Consider the following 15,976-nt stretch of genomic DNA (forward strand, 5'->3'; position numbering starts at 1 on the left):
CATGACATATGGTTGCATGGGGAAAAGGCAGGTTACGGAACGGTGCGTACACCCTGGTCCCAGATTTACACAGCCCACAGCCCAGGTGGGCACACGATCCGGGCCAGTGTTCTCTAGGACGTGAACTGTGGGTGGGTTAGGAGAGCTTGGATATCCTGACATTTCGGCAGGAAACATGTATTCATTCTAAAATCACACTAAAAAAAAAAAAATCCCTATGAAATGTGTCAATAACTTAAATTAGAAAATCTGCTGCTTAATGAAAAGGAATCAGTGCTCAGAATAGAAAATTTGAAAAGATAAAGAATCTGTCTCCACCCAGAAGCCCCTACAGGAAAAGGCTCTTTATAAAGCTAAAAATTGTTTGTTTTTCTTTTCTTACTTCTCTGTTCTCATTAATTCTAGAACTGTTATTTGTGGGATTTTGTTCGAAATAATATGAATTTTTCTGTCCTAGTTCTTGATAAATGGGTGCTTTGCTTTCTCCCCCATTATGATGGAAAAATGATTAACTTGAGTTGTTTCTAAGTTGGAGCTAGTTCTCTAATGACCTTTTCTTGGGGAACAGTGATGAGCCTCACCCCCAGCTCAGGCCCAGAGCCTGTTGGGTGGGCTGGGGGTTCTGTGGTCACGCTGACCCAAAGGTGGACTCTCCTGAGGAAAGGACTGCCCCTCTGGGAAGAGTCTAGGATTACACTGACCTTGGGGAAACTCACATTTCCTCACATGAAAAAAAAATGGGGTTTTCAAAATTGAGGAAATATTTAGGGGGCATATGTAAATATCAGTTTTCTTTCTAGGGCTGTCCCCTTGACCTCCCCATGCATATGGGGGCCATGGTGGCACCTGCCTGGAGGAAGCACAAAATGGACATGCAACCTGATTTAGGTTCCCACTTTGTTACTCCTTGGCCTTTGAGGATTCTTCCACTGTGCTGAGGATCCAATTCAACATCTGTAAAATGGGTATCATGTTCCGTTCCTCACTGGCCTATTATAAAGGTAAGAGGAGCAGGGCCTGCCCAGGGGTAAGTGGCACGTGGCTGCCATGACATCTTCCTGGAGGGCCCATGAGAGCCCTCCAAGCCCAGGAAGGTCAGCTATGGGCCAGGCCCGGCCAAGCTGACTTTGTCCCATTGAGCCCTGCCACTGGCTCCCCAGGGCTCGGTCTGGTACATGCTCCTTCTCATGCAGGAACATGGCTAAGGCAGGGCTCTACCCGCCGCCGCCCTTCTCCTTTTTACTACGAGCACACATTTCCCTCCTTGGCCATCTCAGGATAAAGGCTTGAGCCCACAGCAGGTTTTCCCATCAGGCTTTTATTATAAAGAAGGTTCCAGAGCGTCCCAGCCACCCCCTCCAGCCCAACCCCCACAGGCTTGGAGCCAGTCCCAGCACTGGCTGGGTGTGCTGCAGGGGGAGCCGGCCCAGCCACGGAGGGTGGCTTCTCACAGGAACAGAATGGGTGATATTTTTTTTTCATGGCCTTAGGTGTTGGGGGGGGGTTCTCTGCCAGGTCTGCCTGTTCTCTGGAACAGTCCTTTCCAGTGTTGTGGTGAGAGCCCCTGGGGACCCCTCCCCAGGTCCTCTGCACAAGCGGCAGCTATTCACAGTTGGCGCGTGATAAGTTTTTTAATATATAAAAGCTTTAAAAAAAAAAAAGTGGTGCTATCTTTAGAAACACTTCCAGCAAGATCAAGTAGCCCAGCTACAGCCTTGGTACAACATAAGCCCCTCTCCCTCCCTGCAGCCCAGCAGCGCTCAGCACCTGTCCCCTCGTGCTCTGCCCACCCAGCTGGTGGGGGAAGAGCCCACGGAGCCTGCCCATGGGCAGCCGCTCCAGCGACCGACATCTGACGCCGCCGGGAACCATGCGTTGCCAGGATCCTCTCTGGGTGATCAAAGATAGAGGGAACATTTTGATGGTTGAAGCAGAAACCACTCGAGGGCTGGCTCAAGGAGGCCTCCTCTCCGCCACATGGGATGAGGTAGTGTTTCTGGCTGGGGCCTGGGGGCCAGGGGCTCATCTCCGGTGGAGGGCCCTGGGCCCTGGGTGGTGGGGCTCACAGCAGCGGTGGTGGTGGCAGAGCTGGGGGGGTGGGGGCTCCATCCAGGCTGTGCTTGGGGGCGGGTGGGAGCCTTACCAGGGGTGGGCTGTGCCTTTCAGGTCCCCAACCCAGAGATCAGGTCTGGGGGCTGGTGGGAGGGGACAGAAGTGCCCAAGGGGCTCGGGGCTGGGGACTCCTCTGCCTGGCGCAGAGAAGCCCCTTCCTGCCCACCACCCCCCCCCCCCAGCCTCCCCGAAGCCGACCCTGCTCAGTCCTTCCCCAGCCAGAGTCCGAGGCACGGGGCACAAAGTGCGGTCACGGTCGTGTGCGTCCCCAGGCTCAGGCCTCGCTGTAGCACTCGTAGATGTTGTCCTCCATCAGAGCCACCACCTGCTCAAACTTGTGCTGCAGCTGGGTCCTCCGGGCCGTGGGGTTTGCCTCCAGGGCCGTCATGATCTGAGAGGGAAGCAAGGAACAGCTGGGTCCCAGCCCATGGCCCTGGCCCCAGAGGCCCCTACAGCCCCTGCCACAGAAGATGGGGGGACAACACTGCCTGATTGCAATAGTTGGCCACCGGCAGGTGAGTCCCTGAGCAGGAGCCTCTTCTGGGGCTTCCCTGAGCAGAGGGGAGGTGGGCAGGGCTTCGTGGGGATCACCGTGGGCCCCAGAGTACGTGCCTCCTGTCAGGGACCCACCTGCGGGCGATACCTCTTGGCGTATTTGTAAATCTCAGCCATGGCCACGTTGGTGTTGAACTCGTTCTGGTATTTCTAGGAGGAAGGAGGGGGGAGTGGGGAAGGGGTGGTGAGCTGACCCCTGGAGACCAGCCCAGCCTGGGGGGTGATACACAAACCCCCAGCTTCTTCCAGCCTCTCCCTGGAAGTCTGCGACCCCCAACCCCACACCCACAAGCCCATCCAGCGCCAGCCGCACCCGCGACTCCTCGGCCAGGTGTGCGTTCATCTCCTGCTCGCTGAGCGGAGTCATGTCATGGATCTGCTTGTAGTAGCGCTGCACGATCTTCCGGTACTCAGGGATCTCCTTGGCGTACAGGAGCTTGTTGGTGGGCGAATCCTGGGCAGAGAGGAGGGGCAGGGATGAGGTGGCCAATGGAGACCAGACAGACCTGTCTGCTTCTGGCCCAACCCAGGTCCCCATGGCCACACCAATAGCCCCATCATAGCCGGCTTCAGTCCAGGCCAGGGCTCTTCCTCCCCACCCCTCCCCAGGCTGCCCTTTGGCACGGAACTCCTGCCCTATTTTCTAGGACACTGTTGGGAATGACCTGAAGCAGGGGGACCTGCTTCTTTTGGGGGGAAAGTGCACAGGCTGTAGGCCAGCTCTGTGTTGCACACAAGCTGTTTCATTTGGATCCTTGCTTAGGGCTGTGGGTCTTGGTGGCTAAGGTTGCTGGAAGCCTGATTGCTGGCTCAGTGGAATATTTCCCACTGTAGGTTTCCAATGCCCGAAAGCCAAACGTGCCAAGTATACTTGCAAGGCTTTGTCATAGGCATCCTGTCTGCGGAGACTGTATGTGAGAAGTGAGGGCATTCTATTTCTCTCCCTCTCTCAGCCTTGGAAAGTCCGGGGCTGGTGGAGAGGCAGGGTCATGTACCCACCATCCTGCAGCGCTGGGTCTCATCAGACCATCTCCTCAATGTTCCCAGCATCCAGGCTTTCATATCTCCCTGCCCTTGGCCAGGTAGGTCCCTCTGCCTAGAAGACTGTTCTCCATCCTCTCCCCACTCAAAAGCCAGCCGGATCCTCTCCCCACAGAGGTCTTGGGGCTATCCCTCCTGTGTGCAGCTCAGAGGTCTTGGTCACCTGCCCCCTCCACCCCCACTGTTACTCAGTGACCACTTGCAGGGCTCCTGACCAGCAGGACAGCTGCTGGAGACTGGCTGGCTCTCAAGATGTCGCACCTGCCCACGCTGGTTTCCCACATGGATAAGGGTGTCCCAGGGTCTGGCTCTAGGGCCCAGATGGTGAGAGGTGGTGGTGAGCACAGCTGAGGCGGGTGCAGGTTTCTGACAAGGGCCAGGTTCTGGGAGACTAGACGCCCCAGCTGGAAGCATGCCTGAGCTCCTTGGGTCCCCCCCCCAAAAGATCCGAGACCCCGTGCCCCACTGTGGCCCTGTCTCCCCGCCCAGCCCGTGGGCAGTCAGCCCCGGAGCCGCAGACCTTGCCCAGCTGCAGGTCAGAGATGGAGCAGGCATCAATGAAAGCCTGAGCAATGACGGACAGGCAGGCATCAATGTGGTCCGTCTTGTCGATGTCGAAGACAAACTGGGGGTTTTTCAGGATGTTCACCCAGAACCGGAGAGGAAGGCTGTGGGAGGGGGTGATGGAGGCACCATGAGCCCACCCAGAGCATGGGGCAGCGAAGAAGTGGTTGCTGGGGGGGGGGTTGTCACAGGAGGGAGGCAGCCAGGCGCCAAGGACAGGCTTGCTTTCCCCTGCAGGCCAGAGAAGCTTCAACCCAAGATGGAGCCTCAGTTTGCTCATTCGCAAAGGGCGCTGAAGACCATCCCTTCTGGCTGGGGTGGTGGAGAGGCCCTGAGCCGAGGTTGCGGCCTGCAGCAGGCCAGGCTACCTGCACGCCTGCCCCCCAGCTCCTACAGCGCCTTCTGTTCTCACAAGGAAGCCTCAAACCCGGTCCTGGTTCTCATTAGAAGAACCCTCCCACCCCCGCCCTGCCTGGCAGCACACGGCTCCTCCTTCCAGCCCTTGCACGGCAGCAGGAAGTCCATATTAGCTGGGGCCACGGAGCAGCCAGAAAGGGCTGGGGAAGGGTGGGGTCTGGATTTTTGGCCTTGGCCTCCGGACGCCAGAGAAGATTGGCAAAACCCCCACCCCCAGGGCCACCCAGTGACTCAGCAATCTGGCGTGCATGGACACCCTCCCCACCAAGAGCTCAGAGAAGCCCCTGCAACTGCGCAGAAACTTCTAGGCTGTGTCACTTCTCCTAAAGTTCAGGCTTCAGTTCTCAACAAGTTGTGGGGTTCTACAACCCAGAAAGCTAAGAAAGACAAGCCTTAGAGGAAGGCTACGAACAGGGTAGGGGAGTCAGAGCATGTGAGTTGGAGCCTGGTTCTGCCCCTGACATTGGGCAGGCACTTCTCTGTGAGCCTCATGTTCTCATTTGTAGAAGGAAGCTGATGGTAACCACCTAAGGAGAGTGGAGGACAGAGAGGATGCTGAGGCCAAAACTACCATGCTTCTGGTTAATTCTTACAATTAAGGTGGATTATTTTTTATCCCTCCGGTTTTATAGGTGAGAAGAGTAAAGCACAGAGTGGTGAAGTGACTTACCCAAGGTCACACAGCTAGGAAGTAGCAAAACAGGGACTGAATCCAGTCAGGCAGGCTGAGAGACCAGGCTCTGAACCCCTGCCCTGAGCGCCATCCACAATGAAACAACAGAGCCACACATCCCTTCCTGCCCGCCCACGGCCCACACATCCGTGGCCCACCAACCTGTTGGTCTTCCAGATGTGCAGAGTGTCGGGATCAGAGATTCCCCTCTTCTCCGCCTGCTCTTCTAGGAAGTCGAAGAAGTACTTGACAGCCAGTGGGGGCTTGTCTTCTCGGATGCTCAGGATGGCCTTGAACAGGTCATCCAGAAACTTCTGCAGCGTGCCCTGCAGAGGAGTGAGGGGGCTGCCATCAGCCCAGGGCCACTTGGGGAGAGTGAGTGGGCAACTCTGTGCTTAGGCTGGTGAGTGGGAAAGCCGTGCACCATCAGGTTGGTGCCTAAACTCTCTGGTCCTTCATTTTCTTGTCTGTGAAATTGGTTAGCAAACTCCTCTTCTCAGGGGTATTCTAAGGACTGACCCAGATACTGAGGCAGAGGGGGGGAGCTGGCAGGGCCAGGGTGCTGACTAACCCCTCTGGGCCTCTGCTGCCCTGTCATGCTGGCTAATACAGAAGTTGTTTGGGGGCGCCTGGGTGGCTCAGTTGGTTAAGCGTCAGTCTTTGGCTCAGGTCATGATCCCAGAGTCCTGGGATCAAGCCCCAAGTCGAGCTCCTTGCTCAGTGAGGAGCCTGTTCCTCCTTCGCCCTCTGCCTACTGCTCTCCCAACTCTCCCTCCACCCCCAGGCACAGGCACACGGGGGAGGGGGAGAAGAGGCCAGGCCCACCTTGGTGGACAGGAGGCGAGTCAGGTAGATCTCTGGGAGCACCTTCTTGCGGTGGCTCTGCCGGTGGGACTTCTTGGGTTCCGCCAGCTCGTCCGTGGGCAACACCTAGGAGGCCGGGACAGTGGTCAGTCTAGTGGCTGGTGCCCGGCACCATCCTTGGCCGTCCTGTGGGAGGTCCTATCCCAAGACCCACAGGTACGGGGTTCCATCTGGTTCCACAGATGCTTTGTGGTGCAAAAGGGATGCGGGGGATTCTGGAACCCATCCCTGCTCTCCAATCCCTGGCCTTTCCCAGGGCCTGGGAATACTCTGCCCAGAGCCCCAGGGTGGCAGGAAGCCAAGTCCACACCCAGTGAGGGCGGGCACCCCCAGGGCCGGAGGCCGGGCACTTACCAGATGGAAATACTTCTCTGTGTCCAAGTCTTTCACTGTGAGAGGGAAAACACAATAAATAAACAAGAGAGAGGAAGGGGGGAGAGAGAGAAAGACAGAAATGGAGACGGAAAACTGGAGAGAGGCAGAGAGATCCAAAGCAATACCTAGAGAAAGTGAGAGAAAGAGAGACAGAGCAGTAAAGAGAAATAGGCAAGAGAGATCCACACACAGAACGAGACTGAGAGAAAAAGGCCATGAGAGAGAGATGACCACCAGGAGAAAGGAGAAACAGATGGGCATGCGGGAGACCCCAGAGGGGACAGGATGGCTGCCCTCACCCTCTCCACTGCCCAACCCAGAGCTCCTGCCAACCCAGACCTTGTTAACGGCAGGGAGAGACCCCAGATCATGCTCCTGACCTTAGCAGAAGACCCTGAGACCAAAGGAGCCTTGGACCCCATGCCTGGCAGCTGGGCAGCTAGGCCTGGGAGCCTGAGGGTGTGCATGGAGGTTGGGATGAAGGCAGGGATATAGCCCAAAGCCCTGATGGGCATGCCAGCCTCCCCCTCCAGCCTGGCAGCAGCCCAGACCTCTTGAAACCACATCCCGCCTTCTTGGGGCCTCTCTCTGGCTACCCACAGGATCCCAGCCTGAGGAGGCCTGGCGGCAGGCCTTACCCAAACAGTACTGAGGCAGAGGGGCCTGGCCCAGTTCTTGTCCCCAAACAAGGAGACCAGAGCCTGGCCCAGCCCTACCTCTCGAAGCCTCGGTTTCCCTACTAGGGCTGCTCAAAAGGGGCCAAAGCCTGGCCTGACCCCCTCCCCGTGTCCACCAGTGCTACCTCGGCCCAGTGTGTTGTCCTTCTTGTCTGTGAGGCTCATGGCCAGGGAGGCACCTTCAGGGATCTGACAGGAGGGGAGAGGCTGAGATCAGAGGTCAGAGGTTAGGGAGGGTGCAAGAGGGGGATGGGTGGGGCTGGGGACCCCACCTTATAGTGCGCCAGCGTGTTGAGCTTCTTGCGGCCATCTTCTACCACTGAGGTGTCATCCAGGTCCCGGAGGATATAGCTCTGTGTGCTCGAGGCAAACCACTCTGGGGACAGGGAACGGGGTGTCAGGGACAGGGACAGGCTGGAGGGGGCAGCACCAGCCTGGCCCACCCAGGGAGAGGCCTCTCACTCTCTCTGTGGAACCTAGGGCAAGCCTGCCTCTCTCTGAGCCTCTATTTTTCCATCTGTAAAATGCAGAAGAGGAAAAAGATCCAGAAGAGAGGGTTGTGGTGGGCACAGAGCAGGAGGTCTGGCAACGTCCTCACCCTTGAGGTTGTTAATATACTGTTGCTGATGAAATAAGAAAAAGTACCATGTGCGAAGGGGATCATATACTTTCCATGACTCTCACTGTTCTTAGGTACTGACTCTGCCCTTCCAGGCTCCGGGTGACTGAGTGCCTGCCCAACCTCCTCTCATAGCCTACCCCGGCCCCTGCATGCCAGACCCAGGGAACCCCCTGCTCTGAACAGTCAGTCACTGTGCCCATTTATCATCAAAACCTGGTGCTTGGAACAGGGCTTATGATCACAGAACAAAGGGCAGCTTTTTGGCCTAACCAGAACTCTTATTCATCCTTCAAAACCCACTCTAATTTCCACTCCTTGAGCACATCTTTCGTGAATACTTTTTACTGTTGTCTGCAACTTGCTCACTCTGCAGTACCCATCTCTCTGCCAGAGCAGGAGCTCCCTGGCAATGGGCACCTTGTCTGATCATCTCCATGTCCCCAGGGCCACAATCAGCGTACATTTCCTGAGTGAAAGGAATATGCAGCCAAAGCAGGAAAAAGTTCCCGCTGGAGTAGCCCAGTGCTGAGGCCCGTCACCCCACTCCTGCCCACCGAGGTCAACGTCCTCCGCACGTGGCCACTGAGAGTAGGGCACATTCTTGCAGAAGGCTTCCAGAATCTTCTCTTTCACCTGTGTCAGCGTGTCCGTGTCCATGGCCCGCACACTCAGCGAGTCCATGCCGCAGCCCTGGAAGGACACGTTCAGGTTCTGCGCAAGAGAGGAGGAAACAGTCAGCAAGCCCTTCCCATCCCTACCCTTGGCCCCAGGCAGGGCAACCACCTGCCCAGGGCGGCAGAGTCGGGATTAGAGTCAGGCTGCTCTAGGCATGTAGATCCCTCCAACACCTGCCAGCCTGGGAGGGGGCTCCCACCTGGCTGCCCAGCCACACAACTCACCCGGGGCTTGGCCTCAATGTTCTCCCGCAGCAGCCACTCCTCATTGAGTGTGTAGCGGGCCTTGCCTGTGATGGCATCAATGGAGCCCTTGTTGATCTGCTGCTTGATGGCACACAGGAGCAGGAAGAATGGCTCCCCAACAGTTTCCTGGGGTGGGCACAGGGCTGTCAGGGGCCGGGGCCCAGCCTGCCAAGCCCAGCCCCACCCTCCATGGTCCAGCCCTCCAGCCTCTGGCCATGACGTGGCCCCCATGTGGAACACTTTCACTGTCCCCCACCCCCACCAACACCTCCATGGCTGCCGAGGTAACACCCCCTCTGGGATCCTAGTGTCATTCTCCCCACCTCCCCCTGCCTCCTGTCCCTGACCCCCAATGTCTCTGTGGACTCCCAAGGCGGAAAACGACAGGCTGTGTGCAGGTACATTCATCTGGTCATCTCAGCAACTCTTGCCGGTATGGGATAGCATCCTCACTGCTGAGGCTCAGAGAGGACCATCAACCTGCCCAAGGTCACCCAGTGAGGAAGTAGCAGAGCTAGCCTTGGGCCCCGGATCAGCTGGCTCCCAAGTCAAACTTTAGCAAGTTTTGACTCTGCTAAACCACCCAGGGTAAGTTTAGGTGGAAGCAGAACACAGGATCTGGTCTCCAATCCCAGGCTGTTGACGGGACAGCGTCTTGGGCCAGGCTGGGCCTCATACTCCTGCCCTCCTACAAAGCCTTCAGACCAGAGTTTAGGGCCGCCTCTTCCAGGAAGCCACTGTGAACCCTCCAGTGGGGTCCAAGGCCTCAGAGCTTGAGGGCCACTGTGTGGCCTTGATTGCTCTGTATTTGCTATTTCCGCCTCCATCTCTTCTAAGCCTGGAGGAGTCTTAAGGGTTAGGACTGGGCCTGAGTTATGGTCTGAACACCGAGCGGGGGCCCAAAGGAAGACAAGGCAGTGGGGCAGGGGTGGGGGTTGACGACTGAGAAAACAATCTGGAACAAAGCCGCCTGAGCATGCTCTGGGCCTGCTCCCTGAGCCCCTTCCACATCTGTGCAAAGGGCGTGAGGACCCCTCCCAGCGGAGCGGGGCTACCCAGTGGCACTGGTCCTGGGGGCGGGGGTGGGCCGGCCCCGCCTCACCCGTAGGCAGCTGTACATGCAGATGGACATCCAGTTGGTGAGCATCTTCTCGACCACGGACTCCGTGCGCCGCAGCATGAGCTTCGGGTTCTTGGCAGCTGAGGCATCGATGAGGTCCACCAGCAGCTCCTTCATGATGCCCGTGTAGTACTCGAGCTTGCCGTGGAGTGCGATGGTCAGCAGCGAGGCCAGGCTGCACCTGCGGGTGGACAGGCACATCAGCCCCAGGGTCCAAGGCGTGGCTGATGTGGGGGCTCTGGCGTGGCCCCACGGACCTGGTGGCCCCACGTCCGCCTGGGTGGGCAGTGCAGCTCAAACCCATCTGCAGAAAGAGCCACTTTCTCTAATGTCCACAGCCACCGCTGTGCCTGTGGGCCCCCGCCTTAGACACCCAGGCCCAGGAGAGGGAGGCACGTGGGGGCCCAGAGCCAGGTGGACACCCTCTGCCCAGCAGGCAAGGTAGTTTGCAAACCACCCCCGGCATGGGTCCAGCTAGGCCGAGCCCCGACAGGCTGTGTGGCCTCCTGCGGGCACTTGCCCCTCTCCCAGAGCCTCACAGCCTGACCTGTCACGCACTGCGAAGTCCTTCTGCTGCTCCAGCGCGTGCACGAAGACAATGAGGAAGTGCTTGTTGTTGAGCAACGAGGAGAACAGGCTGATCCCCTCTTCCATGTTGGGCCGGCAGCTCTCCGGGATCTGCGGGAGCAATTGGTGCTGTCCGCAGGGGTGTGGTGCCTCTGCCTGGCATTGAGGGCAGCACCTACAATGCCCTGAATGGCTCTGTGCATGCCTCCTGGGATGGTAAGTTTACCACCTTTTCATGACAGATATCTCTTAACCCCCCATGATTGGGAATAATAGCTCAGTTGAGTTGGAAAGGGGGGCTCAGAGAATGTCAAGGGAGGTATCCCTGTGCCTAGGACCCTCTTGCTTTCCATTTCCTAGGCAGCAGGTGGAGTGGGATGTCCAGAAAGGCCTAATCCTCTCCCCTTGCCTCCTTGGCTTGAAGTCAGAACCTCTAACTAGCCTGAATGGGGTTATTCCATGACTGCCTCCTGGGATGGACTCACTGTCTTGCAATGACTGATTCCTCCCAACTCCCCACACTTAGGATCAGTGGATCAGATGAACAGGAAAGTGAGGCCTGGGGGGGTGGGGTGGCTCTGAGGCATCCCTGTGTGTGTGCACACACATGCATGGGGTACTCACCTTCCACTCTCCCAGCAGTGGGTGGGTCTCCTGCACCGGGGAGCTGCCCTGGGAGTTGAGGGTCTGGGAGGGCAGTACATAACGTTCTTCATAGAGGGAGGAGCACTGTAGGGGTAGACCACCCCCCAGCATCTCAGCAGGGCTGTGGTCTCCCCGGGCTGGCAGGCAAGGGCCGCTCAACAAAAGCAAAGGAAGAGAGGCAGCAGGCCATGCCCAGGGGCTTTAGGGATCCAGAGACACAGGGAGGGGTGGCCCAATGGGCTTTGTGGGGGGAAAGGAAGGAGTAGAGCCTTCCCTTTAGATGCAAGGTGTGCAATGCAAGAAGGCACAAGGCTTAAGATGAAGCAAGAGAAGCTGAGCAGAGAGTGGGGGAAAGAGCAGAGAGGCCAGCGAGGACCATGGGTGTGGCCTCGTTCGGGCTGCTGCGTGGAGAGCAGTGTGCACAGGGCAAGAGGCAGACCACTGCCACCAGCATACATGTTCTGGCTAGCCAGGGAAGGTGAGGACAGGGCAGTAGCCCCTGAAACACAAAGAGGGGTGGGAAGCTTGTGGCCAAGTCCAGTGGGCAGGAGAAGGAAATGCAGAGACCAAAACCCCTGAAAGGGACCCAGCACTGAGAGAGGCTGGTGGGGCACCAGGGGCCCAGGACAGCGTGGACCACCTCTGCTCATCCCCTCAGTGAAGGGAGAAGCAGGCCTTACACCCCAGGAGCACAGTGGGGTTAGTAGCCGGCTTCCATATGGACAATCAAACATCAAACAAGTAGAGAAGAAAAGTGAAGGGAGAAACTGGGCCACCTCCCTTGGCAGGTGAGGGCAGGTGGCCAAGGCTGCCGTGAGCGTGCATGCAGGTTACGCACTGCTCAAGGGGCCCATGGGGAGCCACGTCTTCCTCTAGGTTGGCATGGCTCAGAATGAGATCAGGGAGCCCCTGAGGTGGCTGGCAAGGGTGCGGGCTGACCTTAGGGAAGAAGGTGCGGGTCACAAAGTGCTTATACTCCAGGAAGGGGATGCCCTGGCTGCGGTTCAGCTCCTTGGTCAGATCAGTCATGTCCGTCTGCAGCTCCGCAAAGCCTGGTGGATTGGCCCCCGGGGAGCTGTAAGTGGATCTCAATCCCATTCCCCAGACGGCAAAGCCAAGGTCCACAGCCCTGCACAGTCCTCACCCAGTACCTTTCCGGATTTCCTCTCGGATCTGAGATTCCATCTCCTCCATCTGCAGCAGAGTCTTCTGCCAGTAGCGCTCCGCACGGCGGCTCTTGGTGCAGAAGACGAACAGGGCTAAGGGCGGTAGAGAGGCAGGTCAGGCCTGGAAAGCCCTTTAGAAAACATTGGTGGGCACATGGCCATGCACAGGACCCAGGCCTAGAGGGAGAGGTCCTGCTGGCTTCCTCTCCACCTGCTCTGGGCAGGGTGTGGGAAGGTGGATGGGTGCCCTCAGCCCACAGTCCTCTCCTCCCTGGTGGGCTGGAAACTCTTATATGGTAAAGGGTTTGAGAGTACCCAGGAAAATACTGCTGATGTCCCTTTCTCACAAATAGTTTGTGTTTAAGGGGTGCCTGGGTGGCTCAGTGGGTTAAGCCCTGCCTTCGGCTCAGGTCATGATCTCGGGGTCCTGGGATCAAGCCCCACATTAGGCTCTCTGCTCAGCAGGGAGCCTGCTTCCCCCCTCTCTCTGCCTGCTGCTCTGCCTACTTGTGACTTCTGACAAATAAATAAATAAATATTTTAAATTCATTATAAAAAAATAGTTTGTGGGGTTTTTAAAAAATATTTTTTTTATTTATTTGACACAGAGAGAGAGAGAGATCACAAGTAGGCAGAGAGGCAGGCAGAGAGAGAGAGAGAGAGGGAGAAGCAGGCTCCCCACTGAGCAGAGAGCCCGATGTAGGGCTCGATCCCATGACCCTGAGATCAGGACCTGAGCCGAAGGCAGAGGCTTTAACACACTGAGCCACCCAGGCGCCCCTAGTTTGTGTTTTAAAACAGTGGTAAACCTTATAAAATAGTGTGTTTTAAACCTTATAAAATAGTGTGTGCTTTAAAATAGTGGTAAACCTTATGAAATAAAGATGGTGGGTCAAACACTTATAAAGCAAGTGTTAAGGTAAGGCAAAGGTAGGAAAATTCATTAAAATATGATAATTAGTTAAGAGATACATAAAATACACAAGTAAAATGTGGTCATCAAAAATATAAAACAGTGGAGAGATGTGACTGGGTCTTGGTTTAAGCATCTTGGTTTAACCCAACTCTTGGTTTTGACTCAGGTCATGATCTCAGTGTCGTGAGATCAAGCCCTGCATCAGGCTCCATGCTCATTGCAGAGTTGGCCTGAGAGCCTCTCTCTCCCTCTCCCTCTGCCTCTCCTGGTCTTGCTCTCTGAAATAAATAAAATAAGTCTTAAATATATATATATATAAAACGGGGGGGGGGAGTAAAAACATAAAGTTCTGTTCAAAATTAACTTACTATCAACTTAAAAAAGACTGTTATATACCTAAGATATTATATATGAACCTCACGGTAACCACAAAGAAAGAACATAAAATACACAAAAGAAAAGAAAGAGAAAAGAGGAAAGAAATCTAAACACACCACTAAAGAAAACTATCAAACCACAAGGGAAGAGAGAAAGAGAAGAGAAAGGAACAGAGAAAAACTACAAAAAGAGCCGAAAAACAACTAATGAAATGATAGTACAGCTATCAATAATTATTTTAAATATAAATGGACTGAATTCTCCAAAAGACATAGGGTGGATGAGTGGATTAAAAATAACAACAACATCAGGCACCTGGGTGGCTCAGTGGGTTAAGCTGCTGCCTTCGGCTCAGGTCGTGATCTCAGGGTCCTGGGATCGAGTCCCGCATCGGGCTCTCTGCTCAGCAGGGAGCCTGCTTCCCTCTCTCTCTCTCTGCCTGCCTGTCTACTGTGATCTCTCTCTGTCAAATAAATAAATAAAATCTTTAAAAAACAACAACAACAACAACCAGACCCATCTATAGGCTGCTTACAAGAGACTCACTTCAGATCTAAGGACACACACAGACTAATACGAAGGGGGTAGAAAAACAAGTTTCATACGAATGGAAATGAAGAGAAAGCTGGGGTAGCAATACTTACATCAGACAAAATAGACTAAAACAAAGACTATAATAAAGACAAAGAAGAGCTCTACATAATGACCAAGCGGTCAATCTGACAAGAGAATTATAACATTTGTAAAGATCGATGCATCGAACATACCTAAACATACAAGGCGAATGTTAACAGGCCTAAAGGGAGAAATAGACAGCAACGCAGTAAGAGCAGGAGACTTTAACACCCAACTCACATCAACAGATCACCCAGACAGAAAATCAATAAGGAAAACATCATCCTTAAACGACACGCTGGACCAGATAAACTTAACAGATACATATAGAACATAACATCCAAAAATAGCAAAATACATATTCTTTTCAAGGGCACATGGAATATCCTTCAGATAGGTCACATGTTAGGCTACAAAACAAGCCTCAACGAATTTAAGAAGACTGAAGTAATATCAAACATTTTTTTCTGACCTTGTGGTCAGTAATTAATTAGAAGAAGAAAACAGGAAAAGGCACAAACATGTAGAGACTAAACAAAATGGTACTAAACAAGCAAAGGGTAAATGAAGAAGTCAAAGAGGAAATTAAAAAAATACAGAGAGACAAATGAAAATGAAAAAAAAAAAAAACCAGAACAAAATTCTTGGGACGCAGCAAAAACCATTCTAGGAGGGAAGTTCATAGTGCTACCTCAGGAAACAAGAAAAGTCTCAAATGATCTAACCTTAAAGGAACTACAAAAAGAAGAACAAAACACAAAGTTAGGAGAAGGAAGGAAATAAAGATCAAAGAAGAAATAAATGAAACAGACTAAAAAACAATAGAAAAGATCAATGAAACCTAGAGCTAGTTCTTTGAAAAGAAACAAAATCAACAAACCTTTACTTAGACTCATCAAGAAAAAAAAAAAAAGGACTAAATTAAATCAGAAATGAAAATGGAGAATTATAACTGATACCACAGAAATACAAAAGGTAAGAATACTATACAGTTGGCTACACCAAGTCAGACAACCTGTGAAAAAAAATGAGCCAATTCCTAGAAATATACAATCTTTTAAGACTGAATCATGAAACAGAAAATCCGAATAGACTGACTGCTAGTAATGAAATCAAATCAGTAATCAAAAAAACTCCCCTAAAACAAAAGTCCAGGTCCAAATGGCTTCACTGGTGAATTCTATCCAACATTTAAAAAGGACTTACTACCTATCCTCTTGATATAATTCCAAACAACTGAGGAGGAAGGAACAATTCCAAATTCATTTTATGAAGCCAGCATACCAAAACCGGACAGAGACATTACAAAAAAAAAGAGAACTACAGGCCAGTATCATTGATGAACCAAGGTCCAAAAACCCGCAACAAAATTTTACCAAACCGAATTCAACAATGCATTAGAAGGTTCATGCACCATGACCAAATAGGAGTCACTGTAGGGATAAGAGGATGGATTAACATCCACAAATCACACAACATGATACACCACATTAACAAACAAATGAAGGACAGAAATCATATGGTCATCTCAACAGAAGCAGAAAAATTATTTGACAAAATCCAACATCTACTTATGATAAAAACTTTCAACAAAGTGGGTATAGAGGGAATGTACTTCAACACAATAAAGGCCATGTAGGACGGATCCACAGCTAATATTAAACTCAGTGGGGTAAAACTGAAATTGTTTCCTCTGAGATCAGGAAGGATGCCCATTCTCACCAATCTTATACAACACAGCATTTAGAA

At 53.6% G+C, this 15,976-nt stretch overlaps 1 protein-coding gene across 2 annotated transcripts in view; it reads right to left on the bottom strand.

Moving 5' to 3' along the window:
* Nucleotides 1-1,302: 1,302 nt before the first annotated feature.
* PLXND1 (plexin D1) overlaps nt 1,303-15,976 on the bottom strand; it is a 57,229-nt gene continuing 42,555 nt past the window's right edge. The window contains exons 21-36 of one of the 2 annotated variants that reach the window (XM_059161812.1): nt 12,304-12,411; nt 12,092-12,204; nt 11,132-11,194; nt 10,488-10,618; nt 9,923-10,121; nt 8,800-8,946; nt 8,455-8,611; nt 7,551-7,654; nt 7,404-7,467; nt 6,581-6,615; nt 6,188-6,292; nt 5,525-5,688; nt 4,229-4,376; nt 2,981-3,121; nt 2,743-2,817; nt 1,303-2,503 (exon numbers count right to left, since the gene is read on the bottom strand). In XM_059161812.1, the coding sequence (XP_059017795.1) occupies nt 2,387-2,503; nt 2,743-2,817; nt 2,981-3,121; nt 4,229-4,376; nt 5,525-5,688; nt 6,188-6,292; nt 6,581-6,615; nt 7,404-7,467; nt 7,551-7,654; nt 8,455-8,611; nt 8,800-8,946; nt 9,923-10,121; nt 10,488-10,618; nt 11,132-11,194; nt 12,092-12,204; nt 12,304-12,411 (1,871 nt within the window). In that variant the 3' untranslated portion in view covers nt 1,303-2,386. Of the gene's footprint in view, nt 2,504-2,742; nt 2,818-2,980; nt 3,122-4,228; nt 4,377-5,524; nt 5,689-6,187; nt 6,293-6,580; nt 6,616-7,403; nt 7,468-7,550; nt 7,655-8,454; nt 8,612-8,799; nt 8,947-9,922; nt 10,122-10,487; nt 10,619-11,131; nt 11,237-12,091; nt 12,205-12,303; nt 12,412-15,976 lie in introns of both variants that reach the window. The other variant, XM_059161811.1, reaches the window with a different exon arrangement.

The sequence above is a fragment of the Mustela lutreola genome, chromosome 2 (assembly GCF_030435805.1).
Source record: "Mustela lutreola isolate mMusLut2 chromosome 2, mMusLut2.pri, whole genome shotgun sequence".
NCBI lineage: Eukaryota > Metazoa > Chordata > Mammalia > Carnivora > Mustelidae > Mustela > Mustela lutreola.